The sequence below is a fragment of the Camelus bactrianus genome, chromosome 12 (genome assembly GCF_048773025.1).
Source record: "Camelus bactrianus isolate YW-2024 breed Bactrian camel chromosome 12, ASM4877302v1, whole genome shotgun sequence".
Lineage (NCBI taxonomy): Eukaryota > Metazoa > Chordata > Mammalia > Artiodactyla > Camelidae > Camelus > Camelus bactrianus.
In genome coordinates, this window is record NC_133550.1 from 38236717 (window position 1) to 38264197 (window position 27481).

Below are 27481 nucleotides of genomic sequence, written 5' to 3' on the forward strand. Positions count from 1 at the left end.
AACTATTTAGTACCTTTAAAAGTGAACAGATCCTACTTCTTCAAAAAGAAAATAATACAGCTACAAAGTGAGAATTATGGGCTGTTTTTTTTTAAGAAAACCTGACACATAAATGCCATTCACATTTTGAAATACATTTCTGATCCAAATCTCTTCAAACTAAAGAATGGTCAAGGTTATTATCCTAAATAACCTCATTTATCTATTAGAAAAACTTTATAAAGTTTTTTAATTTATATAACATAGATAAATTTTAATTATTTGCTTCCCTCCAATTGTTTCCTTTGAGAAATGTTTTTTAACAGTGTAAATCTTTAAAATAAGATTTATATGAGATGAGTAAGTTCTGGGGATCTAATATACAGCATGGATCATAGTTAATAATACTGTAGTATATACTTGTTAGTTGCTAAGCGACTAAATCTTAAATGTTCTCACCACAAAAAAGAAATGGTCCTGATGGAACCTGATGGAGGTATTAGGTAACACTGTGATAGTAATCCTTTTGCAATATATTAGTGTATCAAATCTATACGCTGTACACCTTAAACTTACACAATGTTATATGTCAATTATATTTTTAAAAAGCTGCACAGAAAATGTTTGCACTCAAAAAATTACTTAATTAACCAGCATGTGATTAAATATATTTAGCTGTATAAATGATCTGACATCTGAATGTGTTCGAGGTCAGAAGTCATGTTAGGCTAGAACATTCGGTTACATTTTATAGTTACTCAGTAGTTTAAAACGGGGAAGTGGTAGTTAAATGAATACTGACTATACAGTCACGCCAGGAGTAACTTGGTTTTATCAAAACTTAACCTCAAACTGAAGAGTTTTTAGATCTATTGTTTCAAGTCTTAAACTTGAGTAACTGTTACCTCTATGCTCACTAGTATTACTACTGGTATCAGTTGTTTTTTTTTTTTTAACGTTTTGACCTCTTTACCTAGTAATGAGGTAAAAACAACTTAGATCCAAGTCACCTGTTCTCTGACACTACTGTCAGAGAGATCTTTCAAAGTTTTTCAGTAGCTTCCAGGATAAAACATAAACCCCTTAGCCCTTCAAGATCTGTGATCCACCTCTCTAGGCTTATCAGTGTCAATCCCCAACGTGTGCTCTTTACTGCAGCTGTTAAGAGGATTCCAGCCATTCTTCAACTTCACTGTATGATTTTTGGCTTCGACCTAGCTAAGGACTACTTTCTCCATCCAAAATGTCTGTCTCCTTTTCAATCTTCTTCATAAAGATATTTTCTATCTTTCTGGTCAACAATCACCTCTTCTCAAAAGCCACCCCTGACTTTCTTTTCTGTTACAGATTCTTCTCTTCTTCTGTGTACCCACAGCAAACACTCTGAGCCCACTTCTGCTTTTATTGACCTCGGCTGTTAGAGCTGGCTTACTTATCTAGGAAGCTCAAAATTAGAGGCAAGGCTATATGTTTCCTAGATCTTGGTAGCCACTCCATAAATATTTGCTTAACTGAATCAACAAAATATCAATAATTTACTACAACTCAAACAATTAAATTTTTTAGATACTTACTGATTTGCTATACAAGGTATAAAGAAATAATGAAAGACATCTATTCATATTAAGAAGAGAAGTTAAAAAAATTTATCTGGAAAACATCCAGTCAATAAGAACATCATTTACCAATTAAATTGATTCTGTATTTGAACTTGTCTTAAAATTAATTTAGAACAAGTTATTTGCTTTGAGGACTATTACCTTGCAAGTGGTCAAGAAGCACGACAGCTATTCGGTGTTGGGCTTGAATTAGTTCAAGATGCAAATCCATTATGAAACTGTTTGGTGTGACTGGTTTGCAGATGTCTCCATCTGTATAGTGGGTGTGCTTCAGTAGAATTGAAGTAAAAATTTAAAAAGAATATAGTTATCAAAACATACTAAAAATAGCTCTATCCTATTATCACTCAGGTTATCATTTTACTCTTAGCCATTCTGTTCTGCTCACTTCTTAACTCTGCAATCTGGCTTACACACTAATAAATCTGCTTTTCAAAATTCACCAGTGTTCTCTTCAATGACACTTTCAAAGACGACTCACCCTCTGTGATTTCTCCTGAAAAGGGGGAATATATTTCTGGCCTATGAGAGGGAAGATATCACAAATCGTGCTTTACTTACCCACCTGCAAGGCCAGCCCTCTTCCTAGTTAAGTAGAATTTAAATCTAATGTCAGAGTTTCTCATTCTTACCGTGGTATAGCAATGGTCAATCGCTGATGTTCCATTTGGCAAAGCAGCTATCATGCAATTCAAATTTATTCCACCAATCGCTTTGTCAAGAAGTTCATAGGCCAAAAATAACTGTTCCTCAGGTTTTTTCTAAAGTAATTTTTAAAATAAAACAGAAAAATAAGACTTAAGGGCAACTCATATATGACACTTCCAAACTTCTTTTAACAATAATTCAAAACCAAATTAACAAAATTTAAATGGCCTATCCAAGATCAACAATGTCATATTTCTTACTATTTTTTATTAAATGTGGAGTAGTATTAATAAAAGTGAAGTAAAAAATACAGTTAATCATTTTTTCAAATATAAATTAAACTTTTCACAAACATGTGTACATCTTCCTTTTAGTTTTCAAAATTCTGATTATATCAAATGTATAGGTAAATTCTAAAAATATAACTCATAATTTGTTGTTTTCTCATACTTTATTTTGAAAGTTAATTTTTTTTTAAATCTCAGAATCTCAGGGCTGAAAGTTTAGACTTAGAGGCTATCAAGCCCAATGGTCTATATTGTGATTTTCAAAAACTAAATGGCTTTTCATTGTACTTCTTCTCACAGACGCAAACACAGAGAATAACACAAAGAGCATCTAGCTTTGTTCAAGCATTCTAAGTTTTCATATTTTCTTCAGAGAAGTTTTAGGAAATAAAGCAAACACATATATGCCGATCACTGAAACCCCCTGTATAACTGTTCACAATGACACTCCTTTTTCTGCCTCTAGAGGTAGCCACTGTCCTTGAATTTGGTTTTTACCATTCTTTTGCATGTTTTTAAACTTTTACTGCATGAGCATGTGTCCATTAACAATACGCAACATTGCTTTGCCTATCTTTTATTTCTCTCGTAAAATTCTGTGGTTCACTTTTTTTCACTCAACCAAATGTCGCTGAAACATTCTCCTGCTTTTGTGTGCAACTCAGCGTGTCAGCCAGTTTGGTTAGGAACACAGAGCAACTCTAGGTATTCCAAGCAGAAAGGGATTTAATGCACAGAACTAGAGGTTTCCATCACCACTGGGGGAGCAAAGATCAAGAAAGCTGACAATTTTACTACACGCAAAAGGCTCTGCGAATCTAAGAATCCAGGAGGCAGCTGACAACCTCACGTGTCTACTACACTGAAGCAAGTGAATTGCACGGGCTTGCTCAGCAGGGCTGGTAAATTAACTTCTTCCATCCACCACTGCAGATAAGAGTTCTCTCTTTCCTACTGCATTACAAATGCATTCATGCCAGTGCTGCTTATCGGAAGACTAATCTAGAACCGCATGGAAATGAGATGGTGGGAAACGCAGTTCCAGGGTTTCCCCCTACAGTGCAAAGGTGACTACAGAAGAAAATGGCGATGGTGCCAAGCTGACTCTACCTCGTTCATCTTCAGGGCTACGATGAAATGGTGTTATACTGGGGACTGTCACAATTTACTTATCCACTCTTCCACTGATGGATGTTTAGATTGCTGTTACTAAAAATATATTACACTAGTCTAATACTTCCTTTACAGTTCTTAGTGTCTTTTTTTTCTGCTTTTCTTTTTTTTTTTTTTTTTAACATCTGTCTAAGGCCCCTAGGAAACGTTCAACAGAAGAATGACAGGTACCTTTAAGTTGTTACATCAGTATAAAGGGACTGTTTTTAATTTTTACTGCAACAGTCATTAAAGATCTTTGGATGATAACCTTTATGGGATATAGAAGATCTTTTCTATTCCTAATTTGTTAAAAGAGTCTTTTTTTTAAAGACAATTAATTTTTTTCAAATGCTTTTGTTGCATTTCTTTATCAAATGAGGTGGTCATTTTTTCCCCTTTCATCTGCTAATGTGATATACTGTGTAATAGATTTTTCTAGTGTTAAAGTATCTTTGCTTCCCTGGAATATACATAATTTGATTACATGTATATTCAAGATACATATAGGTATGTATCTCCATTCAAGAATCACAGGCTAAGTGAGGTTCCCAAGTATAAATCTGTGTATGCAACTTACACAATGGCAGGTCCAAACTCTAATTCACTAAGAGAGACTTTCTCCCATCCACTTCACATCTCAGTGCCCAAGCTGAGATACCTCCCTATTTAAATAGGCAGATTTTTTCCTAGTCTATCTTCTCCTAAGATAAGTCTTTTGCAGGTTCTAACTTTATGCGAGAGCCTGAATTCCAAGCCCCATCTTTCTTGTGCCCAAGGCTCATCTCTTGTCCCTGTATGGCTGTTAACCTAAGTTACTTTGTAACTGAGCCCATCGACCTACTGCAGCATCTATTTCTAAATTTACCATTCTGGTTTTCAGTTCCCCTTTCTATTTCGGCCCCTGGGATTTATCTTACTTTCTTGTGAGCTCTGAGGTATGCTTGAGGATATCTGTTCAATTCTGTCCAAACTGTCTAGGTGTTTTGAAGCAAGGGGGTTTTCACATCATTTAGTTTTCCATTTTGCCACAAAGAGAAGTCGCTAAGGATATCTTTTAACTTAAAAAATTTCAAAGACCCTCCCCACACACCCACATTCTGTCATCATCATTATCATCATCACTATCACCATCACCTCTGTCATCACCACAGCTAACATTTAATTAATACATATTCCAGGTACTGGGCTAAATGCTTCATATGGGTTAATTTTTTAATTACTATAATCCAATGAGGTAGATTCTTATTAATTATTATAATTTTATAATCCATTTGTTTGAAAATAGCCATGTATTCAGTAAAACTTTCAAGGGTTTTAATATAATTGCAAAATATAAAAATATTTTTAATGGTTGCATGTATATATGACAAGATATATAATTTATTCCAACTACAGACTCTACTAGGTGAGCATATGGATTTTGGACTCTCCTTATAATAAATTCTCAGTCTTTTTCCCCACTTCACTTCCCTTCAGACAGATCTGAGACTCTAGGCTGAGATTCAGTGCACTATGTGAAACATAAGAGAAAAACTGAGTTTTCACCACATGCCAGGTATTGGTTTCCACAACGCTACTGACAGCTCACTTAAACTGTATAACTTAAATAGTACTAGAAGAATTAGGTACTACCATTACAATTTTACAGATGAGGGAGGACACTTACATTCAAACAGATGAATTAATTCATTCAAGATCACACAGTCAATATTAGACTCAGGATTCAACTCTTAAGTCTCCCAACACCAACTGCTATGCCCTCAGACCTTACCAATGAATCACCTCTGCTGCATCTACCATGTGCTCCACTGTAGCTGAGCAGGTTGTGTATCGCACAATTTTAGGGGGTGCCACTGACACCACTGTCATCATAGACTTCTATGTTTATTTCGACAATTTCTTAGCAGATGGTAATAAATCATCTCAATGACATTTTTCTAATTTAAACACAGGGTGCATTTTTCTAATTTAAACACAGTAGCAATTGTTCATAAATGGCCTTCAATTTCTTGATTGTCACCCTCTAAGAAATCCATTTCATTTAGTGCCTCTAATTGCCAGAAATTTGTTATCCAAGCCAAAATCTAGCCCTGTGTATTTCTACTACTATTCTTAGCCCAGTCTTATGAAGACTCAGAGAATAAGTGCTAGTTCACTAAGCCAGTAATTGTTAAATTCTAGTTTCCTTAAGAATCGACCTGGAGAAATTTTAAGAGGCACATACCTGGAAATACAAACTTTTAAGAACCTCATCCCTGAAATTATGATTCAGTAAGTCTAGAGAGGGAAATGGGAAGCTACATATTTAGCAAGCACTGTAAGTGATCCCTGGAAAAACCACTAACGGACAGCTATTACGCCTCCTCAATCTCTTATGCAGTCCAAACATTCTCTTCCCCCAGTTTAAGATTTCTCAACTGTATCTTTCTTCAGAAGACACAATGCAGTGTAAAGAACTCAAAAACTGCATTCCCTGAAATCTACTGCTAGAAAATGAACATTACATTCAAGGAAGTAAATTTAGAGTGCTCCCCTGGTCCCCCAGTACATTTAAATCTTTTGACTGGTACTCAGTTTCTAAGGACTTGCATTTTTTATGTATTAGAGAAATATTTTTATACAATACCCTGAGGACACTTTTGTTAAAAATCAAGAGTCAGCACAGTGGCTAAACGCCTGAACTTTGAAGGAAACACGTAAGTTCAAACCCGCTTACTATGCAATCTTGACCAAGTTGGACATAGCAATGAAAATGATCACCATGGCTTCACAGATCAACTTGAGTAAATCTCACAAACATGATACTGAGGTTAAAAAGTGAGCTGCAGACGAATGCACTCAGTATGACACTATTTATATCCATTTAAAAACAATATTGTATTGCTTAAAAATACACACATATGTAATAACAGTACTAAAATGCCTAGAATTTACAGTCACTGTGTATAGTTCTATACAGTTACTCCCAGGTAGGAGGAAAGGCAGTATAATCAGGAGGGGCTAGTAGAGGAGTTAAGTTTCAACTCTACTAGTAATGTTTCATTTCTTAAAGAGTTATGGGGGAATAAGTCTTCACTATAATATTCTTTATAATTTTATGTCATATATTTCAAATCAATTTTTCAAAGAAAACAGTAATGATGAGGCTTAATGTTTAGCAACAAGAAAAGGGCTGCTGAAATAATGTTAAGAAAAGAACATTAGACCGTTACTATGCTTAAAAAAAGTGAAAAAAGTCTAGGAGAAAATATACAAAATGATAATTTTTAGGTCCATATAGTGAAATTAGACATTTTTAAAATTTTTTATACCTTGAAATGTCCTCTAATGTTAACACAATTTATAATTTAAAATTACAGTTTTTCATTAATCAGGCAAACCAAAATACAGATCACTGGCTTCCTCTGTAAAAATAGTTTTCAACTGTAGTCCATGAACACAAGTGTCCTAAGCAGGCAAAACGGGTTTTATGCTCAAATAATAGAACATATGGTATTCTGTATCTCCTTCTTGGAAAACCACAGTGCTCATGAGAAAATTAATGCCTCTAAGAAGTCTTACAGTAAGGAACCTGCTGTGTTTAATCCAAAATCAGCCAAGGTTACTTGACCCTGGCATCCTTCTCTGAAGTGTAGTACTAGCATCACACAGGACAGAGTTTGCAAAATGCTATTCTAGTTCTTGCCGATGAATAAGTGAATGTTTACCACATATATGAGACAGTTCCCTAGTCTACCATTCAGACCTACAGATCAACACAACCCATGATGTACAGAAATAAGTCAAATACAGTAAGCAAACCATAATCAAAAAGAGGAATGGCCATTTACCCCCCTCGCCCTCTTTCTTCTCTTAAGCTAACACTCACTGAGGACTTGCCACATGCCAGGGACTGTTCCAAGTGCATTTTATGCAGGTAGTAACTCATTTAGTCTGTTAGAGGCAGATATTTAGTCTGTCTGAGTAGGACATCTCTGCTCTGAGTCTATGAATCACAACACATTCAAAATATATACAGTAATATAACTATAAATCTTTTTAAGATACTTTATCTAGCTTTTTTTGGAACTGATTGGATTTTTCTAAAGTAAAAGCAAAAGGTAGAAAAATGTCACTATGGTTCTCAATGTGTATAGAAATCATAACTTGTCAGATACTAAATATTCAAAATTATTTCTATAATTAACCATTATACATTTACAAATTTAATATTATTTGAAAATTAAAATTCATATTCTTAACTGTATTTTCTAAAATACTTTGCAATACCTTTAACATTGGAAGAACTTCCACACTCCCCTTTGGAGTCTCAAGCAATTCACTAGTCTCTTTTCTTAAAGGTATATCTGAAAAAAAATAAATAAAAAAGGAAAGAATGGAAGGAAGGGTGGAAGGGAGAAGAGGGAGAGGAGAGGGGGACAGTGGGAAGAGAAGAAGGAAGAGGAAGAGAAAAATAGCAAGAGGGGAAAGACAAAGTGGGAGAGAGGAAGAAACAAAGGAAAAGAAGGACCAGAGAAAACAGAAGGATGAGAGAGGAAAATGGAAATATAACAGTGAATCGTAACTACAAAAAACATGCTAAATTAGTTACCTTTTTAAATATCCACGATTTTAGAAATGATTGAACAATTAGAAGTTGACGAAATATCGAATTATTTATTTCAAATAATTACACTGTCTTTATAGAAGTTAATTTAAAAGCATCTTATAATACAACAAACCAAATCAAATATCTTGATTATCAACAAGGTAATATTATGGTAAAGAGACTGGTCTTTCTATATATTCCATAAAGTCCACTAAAAAGCATTCAGAAAATAAAAGTGTAGAAACTTTATGAATTTAAACAAATGTCACAGAAGTCTGGTTTGAATTAGAAGACTATAAATAATAAAATTGTATATAGCAATGCTAGTTTCCTAGTCTAAAAATTATTAAATAAGAAATTCTAATTGTATTATTTAATAAACAGACTAACAAACAAGTTGAAGCAGATGATCATTATTAACATATAAGATTGACTTATATTTTGTGTTTTATGTGCCAATAAGATAAATGAGAATAACATTGTTGGAAAAGTTATAAATATTTACATATCTAAACAGGGACATCCCTCATTACATAAATGTAGATGTTTTCAAATTTACAAATGTATTGTCCTCCAATATTGGTTAATTCTTCAGAAATGAAACATTTTAACAAAGAATCAGTACAATAAATTGTAGTTAGCCTATTTATAATTAAAGAGTAAAAAACACCATAAAACAATAGTCTTCCAGAAGTAACAAGTAAACAAAACAAAAAACTGAATAAGAAATAGACTTTTTCAAAAAAGTAATCATTGGGCCTTTTGCTTCCAGTAATAAATAATCTGGGAACATTCTCCTGGCTAGAAAAGCTGGAAAAAACCACTTTTTTTTTTAATCTGCAAGTTAAGAAGATAATGAAAACACCAATACTGAGCCAGGGTCTTGGGAGGGGAGCCCAGGGAATACAGAATGGCATTCAAGTTACTTCTCCCACTGAAGGCATTCATCAGTTCTGGAGAGGAAAGCTGAAATGCTGAAAGATGCTTTGACAACCTTGGTGGGCCAAAGCAACAGAGGTTGGTACCCAGGGCTCACCAAAGGTGAGAAGCCAGAAGGAGCTGTATCCTAGGACTTAAGAGTAACTAGAAATGGAAATGACGAGATCCTAGAGTAGTAGTGCCCTGATACAGACAGTAAAAGCAAGCATAAATCTTCCCTGGAAGAATAGGTCACTTAAGGCTTCAAATTATTTGTATAAAATATTTAGCAAATATAATGTCTACCACATAATCAAAAATAACCAGAGTAACCAAACAACTGATGAAGTAAGCGTTTCATTTAAGAAATCAATGCAATAAATGTAGAAGGAATGCTAGAAAGTACAAGCACCCTCTGGCTTCTCACTATTCCTCCATTAGCGTTCAACCAAGGACAGATAAAGGTTGTATAAATGCCCCAATCTCCCCGCTCTCTGAGGCATGTTCAACACAGTCTCCTAGAGGCCCCTCATGGGAATAAGCCCCTTACCCACAACAGCAGCCTTCTCATTAACCTCCTGTACCTTGTTTTGGCTTCCTCTCCTTCTCTGTCACGTTTCACCCCACCACCCTGCTTCCCTGGACAGTATCCCAAATAAACTACTACCCCCAACTCCTTGTCTCAGAATCTACTTCTGGGGAAACCAACCTAGGAAGGAGGTCAAGCTGACAACACCTGAACTTTCTGATAAATTTTACATCATAACAAGCGGAACAACAAGGCATTGTATGCTTCCTGATTCAATGAAATAGGGAGTATGCATGAAGTACTCTTGCCAAAATAATTATAATTATAATTATAAGGGTGGAGGAGGAGAAGGGGCAGGGGAGGAGGAGGAGGAGAAGAGGCGGAGAAAAAAATATTTTTTGAAAACTTATCACTTGAATACAAGCAACCTGGCAGATCTAACTACCAGGTAGAGAAACAAGTTAATCAACACCACAAGGATGCAAATAGCCAAATGAATGTGGGAAATCCTACAGGGTGATGACGCAATTTCTTGGGGAGTACGGAGAGAAGGGGCTGCTATAGATTACAGAGGGAGACTTAAGAAACATGTAAGAAAGTAAGATGTGTGGGTTTGTTGAATCCTGATTGGAACAAACCAACTTAAGACATTTTAATACAATTAGGGACACTGAAATTTTTTTGCTTATTTCATGAAGTATAATAGTAGCACTGTAGTTTTATAAAAAGAAAAACAAACCTTATCTGTTAGATAGATAGGAAGACCGATACACACACACACACACAAACACACACACACACTGAGGTATTTGTTGGTGAAATGACATGATGTCTGCTTTAAAACACTCCAGGAAAAAAGAAAGTATTGCTGGGAGAGATGAAATAAGGTTGGCAAAATGTTCATAATTACTGGTACTGGAAGATGTGTATACAGTGACTTATTTTATCTCTCTACTTCATATTTGAAATTCTGCATTATACTTTTTTTTAAAAAGGAAAAAGCATTTTAAGACAAGACATGTCAAAAAATATGACTTCAGGCCAGTGAATGTGTTAGACAGCAAGAGACCTCTAACCAGTAGTCCTCAAAGTTTGATGTGTATCAAAATCACCTGGTCAGCTAGTGAAGACTAGAAAGATCCAGGCTGGTGGAGTAAGATAGGCCTGGGCCTTGCATGATGAAGAAGTTCCCAAGTGGTACTGATACCAGTCAAAGTTTGAGAACAATGGCTCTCAAATTCCACCTGCAAGGCTGCATTCAACAACCGAGAATAGGCAGGGCCAGATGAATGAATCTCTGGGAAAACAATTATTACAATAATTAGGTTATTACCAAGTCCCTCAGATGTCATACACACTCTGTAAGTGGGGTGAAAAAGGACAGTAGACACCCACAAGGACACCCCCAGCTCATTTTCTATATATGAGTTACCTAGTGAGCCAGATAGTAAGGGGTTCACCCACAGGCAGAAGAAAGAATGAGGAGGTCAGAGAACAAGGAGGTCCTCAGAGAGAAGAGGATAATGGCAGGAAAGGGTCAGGACAGGGAGAGGAGGAGAGTGAGTGGGAAATGAGGGCAAAAAGAAGAAGATGAGAACAAAGGGGAAGAGAAGAAAAGATACAGAATACATGAAGAAAAAAGAATAATTTTCAAAGGAGGGAATCAGAAGAGAGGAGAGACTTAAAAAGGAGACAAAAGGTAGAAGGACATTATCCATCCAACAAACATTTATCTGAGCTCCTACTCTGTGTCAGGCAGTGTGGGGGGTGTGGGAATGTGACAGTAACCAGAACACGCTCTCTCCCTTCAAGAAGTGTACACCCTAGTGGGACACAGAAGAGGAGGAAGTAGGATAAAAGGGAGGAGAGAAAAGAAAAAAAAGGAAGAATGGGGGAGGGAGAGAGAAGGGGAAGTGGACATGAGGAATGGAGAAGGGAAATATACACATGACAAGAAGACAGAGTTTTATCTGCCACCGAACCATACAGCATATAACCTTTTATTAACATCAACTTGGTTGAACTTCTATCATTTCTATCTTTGATTATAAATCATCAATAAAGCACAATACTGAAATGCCTAGTTTCCATGAACAGAAGTTATCCTGTATTACAATTTATACTTATATATCCGTATCTCATTATTTTTTCATTCAGTATTTTACCTAGAGATTTTTTAAATTTTCTTCGTGGGTTTCCTAAAGACTCCAATATTTCACTTAATCGTAATGTGACCTCTGCCACCATCACAATGTCAATGTCTTCCATTTTACAGCAGTGAATTATCTCATTTATCTGCCACAGAAGATAAACCCACTAAAAAGAAAATATACAGTAAAATCAATTGAAGGTACATTACATTGTAGAAAGAGTCACATTTTATAAAACTCAGTACTTCCTAGAAATCACCACCTTCTAATCATATGGAATGTTATACAGGTAGTCTTCCTTATTAGTGGGGCTGAATGGTAAGTAATATAAAGATTAATAATCCTAATAGGATATTTAATAATCAATCTGTTTATATAAATTCATAAAGATTCATTTAAGCTTATAGTTTGTATATCTATAGCCATAAATGGAAAATTTATCGTTTGGTTTTTTTAAATGTATCAGTGAAGATTATCTGTATCCTCAAAATTCTCATTTTCCCTTCAAACAGCAGCTGTTGAGCTCACTATCAAAGTCCTCCAAAATAGGGAGGGGGAAGCAGGTGTTTCAGGCTCCACGCTGGGTGCCTGGGAAGCTGTCTTTCATGCCTAAAACCCCAAAGCTTAGCACACAAAATTAGCCAACACACTTTGGGAGCTAAAATGAGAAAACAATATTTATGCACCCTCACCATTCCTTTATTAGAGGATATGATAAAATCATGCCCATACATCCTAATGTAGCTAATCTTAGGAGGCCTCAATATTATAGAAGACTGTGTTCCTGTTAAAATACTCTCTCCTAAGTTTCCAGGTTATAGTATTCACCTGTTCAACTTTCTCCTTTCCATGAAATAGCACTTTAAAATAGTCTAAATACACTGTTATCACAGAAAAAAACTGAAATGCCTTACTTGCTTGTATTCTCCATTATTAGCCTTCTTAATGAATTTATCCAAGTTCGTGTAACCTTAAACAGATTATATTTACTCCTCCCTTAAGAACCTGAAATATCTCCCCACTCCCCAAAACTAACTTGGGACAGAAGTGCAGGGAACACACTTAAAAGAAAGGCTCACTCACCACTACATTTAAAGAATAGTAATTATGCAGGTGGATAAATACAGAAAATTTAATTTGAAATGTGTATTACAAATTAAATTAACAATAACAAAAAGCATATGAAAGGAAGCAAAAAGGAATACTTTATTAGTACTGATTTTCTGGGTGAATTTTGCATAGTCATTTCTGGACACATTGATCCGCTGAATTCCTAATTTGCATTTCTGCCACAGGAACATTATCATGTCCACAACGATTTCTTTATCAGGCTGAGCATTCTGAAAACAAAAGTGGTGAAGTAAATTGACAAGAATAACAAGACACACAGACATAGATATATACGTTCAATGTGGGCCAGGCAACATTCTAAGAGCTTTTTACAGACTGCAATGAACTGAATGTTTGTGTCAACCCCAAATTCCTATGCTGAATTCCTAACTCCCAATGTGATGGTATTAGAAGGTGCCTTTAGGAGGCAATTAGGCAAGAGGGTGGAGCTATCATGAATCAGAATTGTGTCCTTACAAAAAGGACTTCAGAAAGAGAGTGAGAGACTCCCTCTTTCTGCCAAGTGAGGGCACAGCAAGAAGACAGCCATGCATGAACCAAGAAGCAGATCCTCACCAGACACCAAATCTGCTGGTGCCTTGATCTTGGATTTCTCAGCCTCCAGAACTGTGAGAAATATATGTCTGTTGCTTAAGCCACCCAGGATACAGTATCTTTGTTACAAAGCTCAAACAGACTAAGGTATATACCAACTCATTTAACCCGCATAACAATTCGCCTCTCTAAAAAGAAAAGTTCCAAGTATTTTTAGGTAGGTGATGTAAACCAATCAGTTCCATCCAGATTTGAAGTTTGTATATACTTCCTTCTTTTTAAAATTTCTCTATTAAAATAGTAAAAATAGGGAAGCAGAGAAACTGGTAAGAGAGGGGAATGAGGAGCTGGGAAAGGATATAGACAAGAAGAAAAGAGAGATGTGAAGAAACTGAATAGAATATCACACTGGATATCAACAGATGACCCAAAATGAGCATATATCTCCTCTCAATTCATTCAGTTACTTTGGCTCGTTTCAAAAGGGGGGAAAAAAAAAAGAAAGTTACTCATTGTATCTGCACTAGGAAAAAAAATGAATTTATGATAAAAATATACCAAACCTTCAGCTCCTTTGAGGTAGCTCTAAGACTTATTTTGCATATGTGGTTCCTTAGAACAGTGCTTGAAAACATAATAGAGCACAATAAATATTTAATGAATTGAACTGAACTAAGATGCACACAATTTTTTAAAAAGCAGAGAAATGAATATTCCATGCTCTTTTCAGCCTTGATCAGAATTTTTGGTTTAATTTGCCCACTATAATCATTATATTTGTGGTCAAATACTTTTCTTTCAAAAATTAAATACCTGTCACAGGTTATAACATAATCTAATAAACAAAGAAATCGAAATTATTATAAGAGTGGAACTGCTCAAGTCCCTTATCGTGTTTCACTTGCTTGGAAAAAAAAAAGTTAACACAATGCTCTATAACTGTGGTTTTCAAACATTTTTTATAACAATAAAACCAAATTTTCAAATGAAATTCCATCAGAATCTCAACGTTGTACATGAAACTAATGAGAACAGGTTAGGATGTTACTATGTAAAGTTGGGCTCCTGAGGAACCTCAGAGAAGTCCCAGGGATCCCTGGCATTTAGTTTAAAATGAGTGCTGTACTAGTTTTACTTAAATATTCATACCCACAAATCATCATTTCTAAATACTGGAGATTGTGTGCAAAATGACTCCAAATAATAACCAGGCTTGTTACTCAAGGGCTAGAAAGCAGTATTTCATTATGAATATTAACTCTTATTAAAACCACTGACTCATTTTCTTCATTACTAGAAACAGAGCTAGCCTAGAAATTTCCCAAGAGGGAACAGACTGACGCCCAAAATGATGACAATAATAAAAACAGATTTAAAGTCAAGATACAATTCTATCTCTTATTCTAATGATTAAAGAGTATAGAATGTTAGCATGGTGAAATTCTTGTAATTTTTAAATCTGGCTTTAAATTAAGGAAAATAGCTTCCTTGGATACTATTAGAAATTATCCAAAATAGGTATTTCACCTGAGGAGAGTCACAGACACAGGAATACAAGGTTGCTGCCAAACGGAAAATGTCTTCTGAATATCCACAAGTCTTCAAAGTGTCTCAATTTATAAAGTAAAAGAAAATAAAAAAATTTTAATTACAAAACTTCAAGTAGAAAAGGCACAGAAACACAGAAATTCTACAAAAATGATATAAATGATGTACATGGGTTGCTTTTCAGGGATGGGTATATATATAGCTTTTTAAACCACTGTATAGAATGTTTTTATAACCTGAATGTATAGCATTTCACATGAAAACTAATCTAAATGGGCTCTAATTCCTTTAAAATAGACTATTATTACTTTCATTAATCTGCAATCTGTATGCCAACTATGTCCACAATGGAATTGAGGTTTATAATATTAAAACACACATAAAATATGGCAGTTGAAATAAAAATAGCAAAGACATCTATTCAGAAAACACTAGAAGAAAAAAAAGCATCATTTCTTGGTACAAATTATTTACCACACAACTGAGCAGCTATGCAATTCCTTAAGAACATGATAAAACATAAAAAAACAAAAAACTGGAATGAAATAATTCTCATTGGTCTAAAATACAGAGGCTGCAGATTTTCAACTAAATACACAATAGCTTTTAAGACTCAGAAAGTTTTAGAATGGAAAACTCTGCATGCTGGAAAGAGAGAGGAGACCACCAAACCTTTCCTTACTGAAGCAAACTGATGGCTTTGGATTTGCTGCCCTCACTGACAAGGCAGCAGCTACGTAGAGCCTCATTCTTCTACTCAAAACCATAACTCAAAATAAAATCCAGCATTCTTACAAGGCCCAGGAATCTGCAAGATCTAGCACCCCACTATTTCTCCGACTTCACCTCCTACCACATTCTCAAATTCCAGCACCACTACCAGCGCACTCCAGCCATGCATGCCTCCTTGCCGTTCCTTCAACAACCAAGCACACTCTTACCTCAGGGTCTTTGCACCTCCTGCTCCCTCTGCCTTGAACATTCTTTCTCTCACCTCAACTACAGAGAGCATATTTTATCAAATCAAATCACCTTAATTTTTCAAAAAGCCAAATAAATACTTACCATGAAGAGCAATTTTGTTTATGTAAGTTTGACCTTCTTTGTAGTTTTCGAAAGGAAAGACCAAACCTTTGTTTCTCTTTACATTAATTAAAGGTTCTATTGCAATAAGAAGAGTTAAATTCTTCTCTGCTTTCTTTGACTCTGGATCATCCCGCCTCTAAGAAAAGTATATCCCACAAGTTGATTAGTAATTCCATGTCATCTTAATACAATAAAAACAAAGTAATGGTTTTGCATATATTACCCGGAGAAAATCAATAAGCTGCCCAGCTGAAGATTCAAATAAACTCCATTCCTCATAAGTAAAAGCTAATTTTGTAAATTTTACAGCAGCATCCACAGAAATAACATTTTTTCTTTTTATAATAAGTTGAAGAAGAGATGATTTTGGAAAATCAAGCATCCCATCTGCACCAGTATTTGACACTAGAAAAGAAAGAGAGGTTTGAATGTCATTTGTGCAAAGAAATACTAAATATTAAACATCAGACACTGAGAGGCACTTAGGTAAACAATGGAAGAGAAGCAAACACAACCCCTGCCTTCACAGAGCTCACACTCTAGTGGGGAAAACAAAATATCTTAGTGGGCAAAGACAGGGTGCTGGTGGGACAAATAAGAAGCAAATCCCATACAGGTTTAGGGTAGGAGGTCAGCCAGGGAAGGCCACCCCAGAGAAAGGAACATGGAATCTCAGTAACAGAGAACTAGCAAGAGTTAACTAGTCCAATAGGCAACTAGGTATTACAGACTAAAACTCAGAAAACATCTAAAACAGAGACATAGCTTTAGAGCCATCATTATGCATCCACAGTAAATGCTCAGATCAGCCATGGGCAATGCACGGCTGCCTAGGACAGAACAGCAAGGAACACCAACAATGGGGAGAAAAGGCTGCACAGAGAGTGCTGAAAGGGAAAGGAGTGGTCAACGGCAACGCCTACTACAGACAGCAAAGGAAGAAAAGCACTGAAAAGTGACTTTTGCATTGAATGACTGGAGAAATTTCCTTAATCTGAAAAAGGGTATCTAAAAACATCCTCCAGCAAATATCAAAATTAACGGTAAACTGTTGGAAGCTTTCCGTGTAAAATCATAAATAAGGCAGAGATATCTGCTATCATGTTTTATTGGAGACCCTATCCAGTGTAATAAGTCAAGAAATGCAAGAAAAAAGAAATGAAAAGATTAAGAACTGATAAGTAAGAAATATTGTCATTATTCACAGATAATTACTTTAGAAAATCCAAACAAAAATCTACTAATAAATTACTTGAATTATCCATTGAGTCAAGCAAGGTTGCTGAATTCCAAGATCAATAAAAATTGGTATCAGTTTCTTATGTGTGGACTATCATGCTAAGATTTCTGTTATTCATGTTCTACCATAAAATGTTATTTTAACAACTTACTTACTTATTAAAAGTTCTTTTCCTGCTATAAACAGTTCTGAGACAACATCACGAACTTCTACTTCATCTGTAACAACAGGTCCAGTTTGTAGTGTTCGCCGATTTGGATCAGAGAGAGCTTCCAAGACAGCCAGAAACCGGGATGCAGTACTATCAAACATCTCATCCAACAACCGTTCTGTGATAGTTCGTGGCCACGGTAACTGGAATAAAGAAAAATACAGCCCCTTTTTTAAAGTTCTACAGTGTTTGATATCACAAGGCAAAGATAAGTAAGGCGTGCTTCATTAATGCCGAGAGTTGTTGGTCTATGGAGAGATGGCTGCTTTTATGCTTTTAGAGCTTTCATTTTTTTGAGTCGTCACTCCAGACTTTAGTAAAGTTTATGTCATGCTGCCATTACACCAAAGACTTTGCTATTTCTTTTTATGTTTGTGTTTCCAAGGCAGCATAAAAGGCTGTTTATTAAGAAAAGGCAGCATCAGTCTTCACATGCTTTGTGGTATCTAGTTGGCTCTAGTTTTCTAGAATCCATGTACAGTTAGAGGATGCCCATCATACTCCCCATGAGTCCCATGCTTCTTTCCTCTTCCTGGAGCAAATTCAGAAAGACAGAAAAACAAAAGTAGGGATAAAGCTGCTTTGGACTATTTTTCCCCAAACACCAACTTCCCTGCTCATTAGCTTCCATGCCTTTTCAACTCTTAGGTCAACTGATATGTTAAAAATCTCAATAAAGTTTGAACTTCATGCCAAGCTCTCTCTTGTATTACAAACAAAGGTAAGTGCTTCTTCTAAGAGGTTTACTACTGGTTAAAAAGAGCTTTAAAAAAATTATATTTAAGCAGCACTATAAACTTCCTAATAATTAGAAGTATTCAAAATGGTAAAGCCCAAATAGATTACAGTGAAATTGTTTTTTAAAATATCATGGGAAAACTAGCAAAAAGTGAACTAAAATATTTATCAGAGCTATACAGATGAGTAACATGCAAAAGATTTTAAAATATAAATATTTAAAAGACCTAGAAAAAAAGATTTAAAGCTAAAGCAATAAAAGACACTGGACTGTCAAGCATGACAAGCAAAACAATGATGTCTATAAAAACAATTAGCTCATTCAAATACATTTTAAAAATTAAAATCTCTAGTAGATAAATGGTCAAAGATTGCAAAAGATAATTCACTAAAAAAGAAAATACAAAGAGTAAACACAAATATAAGGGAAAGCTGGATCAAAGAAATAAAATTAAAACAACATGCAATTTTATGAAAATTGAATTATTTTTTAAAAAACAAATAATAATGTCAAAATGACAGTAGTTTGTGGTGAAATTGGTACGTGTAGGTTGTCATCCTGGAGTACTCATTTTGGAAATCAATTTGACAATATATATTAAAAGAAAGATATGTTTGTACTTTCATTCAAATCCTACACCTTGAATTTTATCCATAGGAAATAAAAGAAAAAATATATACTCGAAGATAATGATTACATCAATATTTACAATAGCAAGAACTGGAAAATAACTAAAATACCAGTAATAAAAACTATTAGACAAATTCTGATATATGTATTGCATAGGGTATACTATAGTTTTTTTTTTTAACTGATAAACCCACAGAATAGGGCTTTTATTTGAGATGAATTAACTGTTCTCTATCCCCATCTCTGACCATCTTTAAAAAGGTCAGGATGAATGAGAAGCTGAATGACATAACCCAGGCAATCGGTTCCAGCTCTAAGTACCTTGGCTCTCATGATATCTACACCATGAGATGTTTTTTATGTTAATTCCCCAACATAATACACCTACCCTAGTCAAGCTCAGTTTCTCACTGTCTCAAAAAACTTTGCTTACTTTTGCTTCCAGGCTATGATCATGCTCTTTTCTTTTCCTTAGAATGTTTTCCCCTCATCTCCCTGTCTAATCAAATCCTGCTTATTAATCCAAAGCCATTCAAAAAAGACAGGTTCTGAGATTCGAGCTCAGATGACAACTCAGAAGCTACTCATCTTCTTCTCCCTCAATTTCAAGTTCAGTCCCTACAAAGAAACTCACAGAAAAGTGTTTATGGCCATCTAAAATAGTCAGGGCAAGGGTTAGAGAAATACAGAGCTGGGACTTAAGGAACATTCAGATTCAGAAAGGCCCAGAGAAAGACAGTTGGAGAAGGGAAAAGGCAGAAGGGAAAAAGGACAGAGGATCCCACAGGCATAATCACACCCCACTCCCCTGAGAGCCCTTAGCGTTGCCGGCCAAACGCGCTTGTGGCCCTGCCACCCCACCAGGAGGGGCTGAGTGAGGAGTTTGGACATGTAAGGAGACTGCTGTCACTTCCACACTGAGCATTATTGTCTGTGCAGGGTTCCCTAGAGTTCTTTCAAGTCCCCTCTGTCAAAACAACCAGCAATTTTCAACATACAGACTGCTCCTCAATCTGGCCCTGAGCATCAGTCACGAGCAGAGCCCTCTGATGACAGTAACCCGTGACTCCAGTGGGAAGTAAAGTGTTGTTTCAAGCCACTGAGACCTGGGGGTTGTTTGCTGCTCCAGTATAACCTAGATCCTCAGCACTGCCACGGGTGAAACTGGAAGCTGGTAAGAAAAGATGCCTCCACCTTTGAAGCTGACACCAAGACAGAAGTCCCTGCGGCATGTGAACCTTTCTCAGGCTCCTCTTCTGCCTCTTGTCCTTTAACATTACAAAACTAGGGTTGTGCGAAGGGACAAAACCTTTGAGAAAGGGATGACGTGAGGCCATGTCCAAACTGGGAAGGCATTCTTCTACTTGCCACTGGTGCAGAGATTAGGGGGCAGGATTCAATACTTAGTGACCAGGTTTAAAAGATCCAGAGAAATCACCCAAACGCACTGCAAAAAGAGTCTGAAATAGAGAAGATGTTCTGAGACTTACGGATTGTGCTTCCCTTAGGTTAACTCTTATCTTTGGCCTAAAGAAACTTTTGCTTTTTCTTCTAGATTCAAATACTCCTCTCTTGAAGATCATGACTGCCATCTGCCTCAAAAAGAAGGATATATGAAGTAACAACGGGATGCACTTTTCAATTATTAACATTAAGTACTTCATCAACTGTAGAGTGCAGTAAATTTATCGCATGAAATTTTTATACCTTTATCGTGGCCTCTGTATAATATCTTCTGGAGTCCTCCTGTGATTGTGAAGAACTCATTAATTCCAGTTGCCTTAACTCATCAATTTTAGCTAAAGCACGCCGAGCAAATGCCTATAAGCAATTAAAATAAATGCAATTCATAATAAGATAGAACGTAGTGATTAAAAATGTATCAAGACTGTATGTTTTATTCTCCCAGACATTTGATTTAATTGGTGAATTAAACTCTAGGCTGATGTTGACTATGTGTAACATGGTAGCTGTTCCATCTATCATTTCCTAAAAGCAACACTAATTTCTGTAAATCTAAAGTCAATAAAATGTCAGCTATACTAACTTCATGAATTAAGAAATTCAAAAAAGTAAGGAAAGCCAAATTCTTGGTTAAACAGTAGGTTCATATAGAATACCACTTCTCTGGCAATGCACACACTCTCACACTCACACGCACATACATCCCACTTCTCAGTGCTGTTCTCAAATCTGAAATTTTTCTACCAAAACAAGCTGTATTATCTATTCGCTTGTTCACTAACCTGTGACATCCTTAAAGGGTTTTATTCATTTTTGTATTTCTAGTACCCAACATACAGGAAGTATTGATTAATAGCTGAGGAAAGGAAGGGGGCAGGCTTCCTTATTTAGTCAGATCACCATTATTATCATTCTCTGGAGATAATAGCAAAAATCTCAATCCATGTAATTGATTTTACCAGTTCTTTGAAGTATTTTGTTTATAATTTATGATTTTTCATGAAGATGCTTCTAGAACACAATAGTAACATACATACAGGGTTAAATTTTTCAACAAGAAAAAATCCCAGTAGGACTCAAATGGTCAAAACTGTGTAGACACTCTGATCCGTGACAGTTCTAACAACTGTAGAAATACGCCACAACTAGTACACTAAAATTAACTACACATATATGGTGAGTAATTTATAGATAAATAGATCAAATGTATCCTTGGCTAGAAAAAGTATTCCACGTGGGCTGTATTAAGCTATTCCCTTGCCGAAGTCCAGCCCACACTGCACTCACTAAGCTATGCACACTGGGGGCAGGGATGTGTTGCCTCAAAGGAAGGGGTGCCTGTTTCTAATTCTCACCAGGACCCCCTCCACTGACAAGCCAAGTACGGTGTACTGTGGACAGGGTGCCTTTTCTCATTTACACAGAGGTACAGCATAGGCTAACAGAAGCTCTGACCAATTAAGTTATATTTCAGGTATTCAATTCAAAAGATAGACAGGAAAAGAGGAAAAACAAGAAATAGAGTGTATTAAATAAACGGTGGCTAGAAGCAGAGAAAAGCAAGACAAATGGATGGTACGTGGTGTGGAATACAAAACTGAACAGGGAAGAAAAGTGGCTTGCATACAAGTAAACAGTGAGAAGGGAAGATACCAGAAATCTTATTCAGAAAAGGAGCAAAGACAGTGGAAGTGAATGGAGAATAAAGAAGGAAGCCGAAAATGAAGTGAGAGATCAACAGAATGGAGAAGCCAAGAAAATTTCTGCAAATAAAGACTGGCATCTTCAGAATTAAAAAGTAGCATACTTCTCCATGAATACCAGCCTGGCAGTCGTGGTAGCACTGGCAGACAGCAGTGTAAAGAGTAGCTCTCCACGTCAAGTACCTGACCGACAGGAGTGGGACTGAGGATTCCATACACATGCTGGCCCACAGGAGATATTCCAAGGCCTGAGACAGAAGGGCACAATTGAATGTATTTTCATTTTAAGCTAGTAATGATGACTTTTATTTAATATAATCAAATAATAAGTGGAGAAAACAGTTGCCATCTACTTAAACCAAAAATATCTTAAAAAATGAGTCAATGAAAAAAAAAACAAGCATTTAAAAGAAAAAGAATACCCACTCTTGAGAGTATATCCAGAGAAGACTAATTTGAAAAGACACATGCATCCCAATCTTCATAGCAGCACTATTTACACTATATATTCAATAACCAAGACATGGAAACAATGTAAACACCCATCAACAGGTGACTGAATAAAGAAGTTGTGGCATATATATATATACTATATATATAAATACACACACACAGAAAAAAAAATACTACTCAGTCATAAAAATGAATGAAATAATGCCATTTGCAGCAACATGGATGGACCTAGAGATTCTCATACTAAGTGAAGTAAGTCACACAGTATCACATGATATCACTCATATTTGGAATCTAAAAAAATGATACAAATGAACATATTCACAAAACAGAATCAAATTTACAGATATTGTTTTCTATGCCTGTAAACTTATGGTTACCAAAGGGGAAAGGAGGAGAAGGGATAAATTAGGAGTTTGGGATTAGCAGATACAAACTACTATATATAAAGTCCATAAACAACAAGACCCTACTGTATAGCACAGGGAACTACATTCAGTATCTTGTAATAACCTATAATGAAAAAAATGTGAAAATGAACATATATATATATATATATAGCATATGTATAAATGAATCACTTTGCTGTACGCCTGAAACTAATGCAACATTGTAGATCAACTATACCCCAGTAAAATTTTTTTTAATTTTAAAACCAAAAAAAAAAAAAAAGTAATGGAATAATTTAGAGAACTCAAAATCTCAAGTTAGCCATTTTAAAATGAATTTCTTCTTAGCTCCTGAAGTCCTATGAACTCAGATTACTTTTATTAACATTTATCAAATGTCAACAGGGGTGCAAAAGCTAATTCCAACAATGCAATTATTATTAGTTGGCCTCAAACTAATGTATTATTCTGAAAATAATAACTGTATAGCGGGGCAGGGGAAAATGGAAAAGGCTTACAATCTGGAGCCTATCATACTTAGTGGAAATAGTCCAAGATTGGAATCAAAAAGACCTGGGCTTCAGTTCCAATTTTAATAGCTAGTAGCTTTGTTATTTTACCTCTCTACACCTCAGTTTTCTCATCTATAAAATGGGTATCCTAGCACATCACCACAGTACTAGTATGAGGAGACAGTGCACATGACATGCTAGGATGATCCTGACACAATGTAAGCAGTCCATAAAGAGTGCCTATTACCAGTGTAATTATTCCCAAGGTACAGTCTGAAACAGCATTGTGGGGAAAGGGTCACCATCGTCACTGGCCTGTCTGCTGGAATACATGTAACAGTCCCTTGTGCTAGTCTAGCTAAATAATTTTTCTCCACAGTTCCACTGATAATCTTTTTTGGACCTATTCTTCCCACAAACTCTATACTAGGAAATACTCTTTGACTATATGTATTCTGCAGTTAACTTTGTCAGTCTTTTTCCTTCCTTAAAAAATATTCTAAAAGCTCAAAGGGTAATTACACTGTATGCCTTTTATTTGATTGAATATTAGAAGCAATGTGGTCTATGCTCCACATATTGTAAGAAATATTACTGGGATGAAAATAAGAATCTATGAATGAAATATCTCAGAATATCAAATTCTAAATTCTATCTGTGGAATATCAGCCTTAACCAAGCAGGTATTCACATGTCCCCCTGGACTATTGGGATACTTGCTCACTTGTCTCCCTGTCTCGTTAAACACCTCTCTTCCTTACACATACATCCTCCTTACCTCCACTAGAGTTATCTTTCTAAGATGCAAACTGGGTTGTGTCACTCTTGTGCTTAAAACACTTCAATAGCTCTCTATTGCCTATATGACAAAGTACAAACCCTTTACAGAGTATGCAAGCAGCCTTCGTGACCTAGCCCCTGCCTTCTTGCATCATATACTTAATGCTAGTCCAAAATGCTTTTCATTCCACAAAACCTCTTAGTGGTCGGTCCAAATATGCATTTTTGCTCACTCTTTTCTCTCCATCACCTGTCTCATAAGACTCAGCTGAAACATCACCTCCACTACTAGCAGTGGTGCCTTGGACAATTTACTTAAACTCCATATGCCTCAGGTTCTTCATCTGCAAAACAGCTATAACCGTAACTATCTTACAGGATTGTTTAAGGAAGAAATGGATTAATACATGCTAAATGCTTAGAATGTAGTAAACACATAAGTGTTAGTGTTGGTAATGACGATGAAGACAGAGGAGGAGGAAGAGGAAGCAGGAGAGGTGGAAGAACAGGAGGAGGAAGAGCAGGGGGAAGAGAACTAGCCATTGAAGAAGACTTTTCCAATGTCCTTGGAGAGAAATGACCATTGCTTCAATGCTGTCTCTTATTGTGTTGTATGTATGTATATTTACGTTTGTGTGTGTATATATATATATATACATACCCTGTATATAATTTACAGATTCTTATGTACACACATATTGCATGTCACATCCAATTGCATTAATGTGCTCACATGTGTGATTCCAAAATTAGACTGTGATCTCTGAAAATAACAACAGTGTGGTATTTGTTATTGTATCACCAGCACCTAGAACAAGGGCAGGTACCTAACAGGTGTTTCCAAGTGCTATTAAATGAATTCACTGAAAAACCCTAAAGTCAGCAGAAACAACCAAAGGAGAGTTAACCAGTATCCTAAATTCTCAAGAAAATAATGATAACAAATTCGGACAAAAGTATAAAGCTCCTCTTACAATAACAAAGTTGGCCTTCAATAATTGAGGAAATAATTAAAGAAAAATAAGTCTATTGTAGCAAAACCCAAAGTGAAAAGGCAAATTGCCAAAAAGGTCCAGGAGTTTCATATGTACAAAGAAAACCTATCAGATTGACAAAGCATTTAACAGTAAAAATAGATGAAATGCTGGTAACATTCAGACCCTATTACCATCTTTGGAGCCTTCAAAGACAATGTATATAACACGTGTACAAGCTGCCCAGCAGACATCTAAGAGAAAAAAGAAGCCTAAAAGACAAGAATTTTCCACTGTCTAGTCAGTTTTGATTCCAGAGGAAAAAGGACTGTTGGAAACAGAATAGAGTTTGACACAGAATTGCAATATCCCTTGCTATCCACTGGGAATGTAAGTTCACCTCACTAGAATGCAAGTTCACTTAGGAAGGAGCCCTGTCTGTCTTGTTCACTACTGGATCCCCAGTCCCCAGAACTTGATCTGGCATGTAGTAGACATGCAAAAACTATTTAACTGACTGACTGACCTTCATTTAAAGGCTGCAGTTCACGGTGCTAAATATGGAACTATTTCAAGGAATCATAGGGTCAAATGGTTGAAAGTCAACCTAATTTCATCCTCATCAACATCACCAGCATCACCACCTGATGCCCCACATCTTCCCTGCCTGAGTTCCTACCTCAAGTAACAGAAACACGCCAGGTGGCATCAGCAGACAATTCTAAACATAAACTTCTTTAATCTGAAATGAAATCCACTTTGATATGCCTCCAGAACATTCATCCTGGTTATGCCTTCTGGAATAGCACAAAACCACTCAAAACTCAACTCCCAAATTACAGCCCACCGTTAGTCTGAAAATGCCTATGCAGCCTGCCCTCTCCCCACGACAAAGATCCCCAAGCACTTCTCTGCCTCCCAGATCTGCACTTCCCTTCTCATTATGGTTGGTCTTCCACGGCTTTGCCCCAGGTGCCAATGTCCTTTAGAGTGCATGACTAGACCGTTGTAAAATGGGTCGGGGTTGCTTTATTGCAGTTTTTGCTGTTCCTGCTGTCACTGTTGTTTTTTGCTAACCTCGCCATACTGTGAAGTGACAGTGGAACTGGCATTAATAGTCATCAGAAGTCTTGAGTTTTCTCAGATCTGCTGCACAGATATCCTACTGTGGATTTTTGCATTCAGATTGTTGTGGTTTGGGGGATATGAGATTAAGCCATGCATAAATTTTCCCCCTTCATACCCAAAGCTCTCAGGATTCCTGGTATTAGAAATTCACCATTTCAAAATAAAAATAGCTTCAGTTACCAGTTGTTCACATGATATTTGGGCTTGACCTCGGACTTTGCATAAAAGACCCTAAATCACAAATTTTAGTGCCAGACAGAACCATAACCTAATGTAAGAGGACTCCCAAGTGCAGTAGTGTTCTTTCCACTACACGTGGCAACCGTCACAAAGAAGACAAAACCATCACTCCATCTAGGGCTCTGGAAAAACCATCATTCAGGTTTTAAAGATGAAAAACCATTCCAAAAACAAAACAAAAAAAACCCTCTTAATTTGTAGTAATTTTTTCTTGCTCCTAAAGAAAGAACTATTTCTATCAATTGAAAACCTGAGAGATTTCAGCATGACTACTCTGTTCATAGGAAAAAAAGCTTTGAAAAATCAAATTATAAGAGTCCACCAAGAATATGGTTCAGGTGTCAAGAAGAAAAAGCACCCATGATTAATCAGCTTGGCCACAGGATGGCACCGCAGCACCATTTATATCAGCTTACAGCCTTTGGGAAACAACTGAGAAGCAGTTTGAATTTGATGTTTAACGGAATGTGGAAAGATCTGACATTATTGCTCAAGTCACAAATTTTACCAAACTATTTTAGTTCTGTAGTAAAATGAAACAGAAATCAGCGTTTTCTTAGAATGAATAGATTCTACTGTATTCTTTAATGTTTGCTGAGTACTATATTAGTTTTAAATGTCTCAGAAGAAACTACAGATTATACCATAAAGGAAAGCAAACTGTCGTATGTCTTCAGGGAAAGAGGCTTTAGAAATTTGCCCTCCCTCCATTCCCTAAGCTTATGCTGGTGACCTACCTCAGCACAAAAGTGTTTCCTGGGCGGGGAGGGTACAGCTCAGTGGTAGAGTGTATGCTTAGTACCCATGAGGTCCTGGGTTCAATCCCCAGTACCTTCATTTAAAAAA

At 36.1% G+C, this 27481-nt stretch overlaps 1 protein-coding gene across 2 annotated transcripts in view; it reads right to left on the reverse strand.

Moving 5' to 3' along the window:
* Positions 1–27481, reverse strand: part of CFAP54 (cilia and flagella associated protein 54) — a 272419-nt gene that overhangs the window by 223045 nt on the left and 21893 nt on the right. For both annotated transcript variants that reach the window (XM_045522505.2, XM_074375255.1), the window contains exons 6-17: positions 22264–22407; positions 20700–20813; positions 20483–20584; positions 17568–17766; positions 16396–16577; positions 16152–16308; positions 15066–15148; positions 13079–13213; positions 11889–12039; positions 7958–8034; positions 2231–2359; positions 1740–1866 (exon numbers count right to left, since the gene is read on the reverse strand). In XM_045522505.2, the coding sequence (XP_045378461.2) occupies positions 1740–1866; positions 2231–2359; positions 7958–8034; positions 11889–12039; positions 13079–13213; positions 15066–15148; positions 16152–16308; positions 16396–16577; positions 17568–17766; positions 20483–20584; positions 20700–20813; positions 22264–22407 (1600 nt within the window). The remainder of the gene's footprint in view (positions 1–1739; positions 1867–2230; positions 2360–7957; positions 8035–11888; positions 12040–13078; positions 13214–15065; positions 15149–16151; positions 16309–16395; positions 16578–17567; positions 17767–20482; positions 20585–20699; positions 20814–22263; positions 22408–27481) is intronic.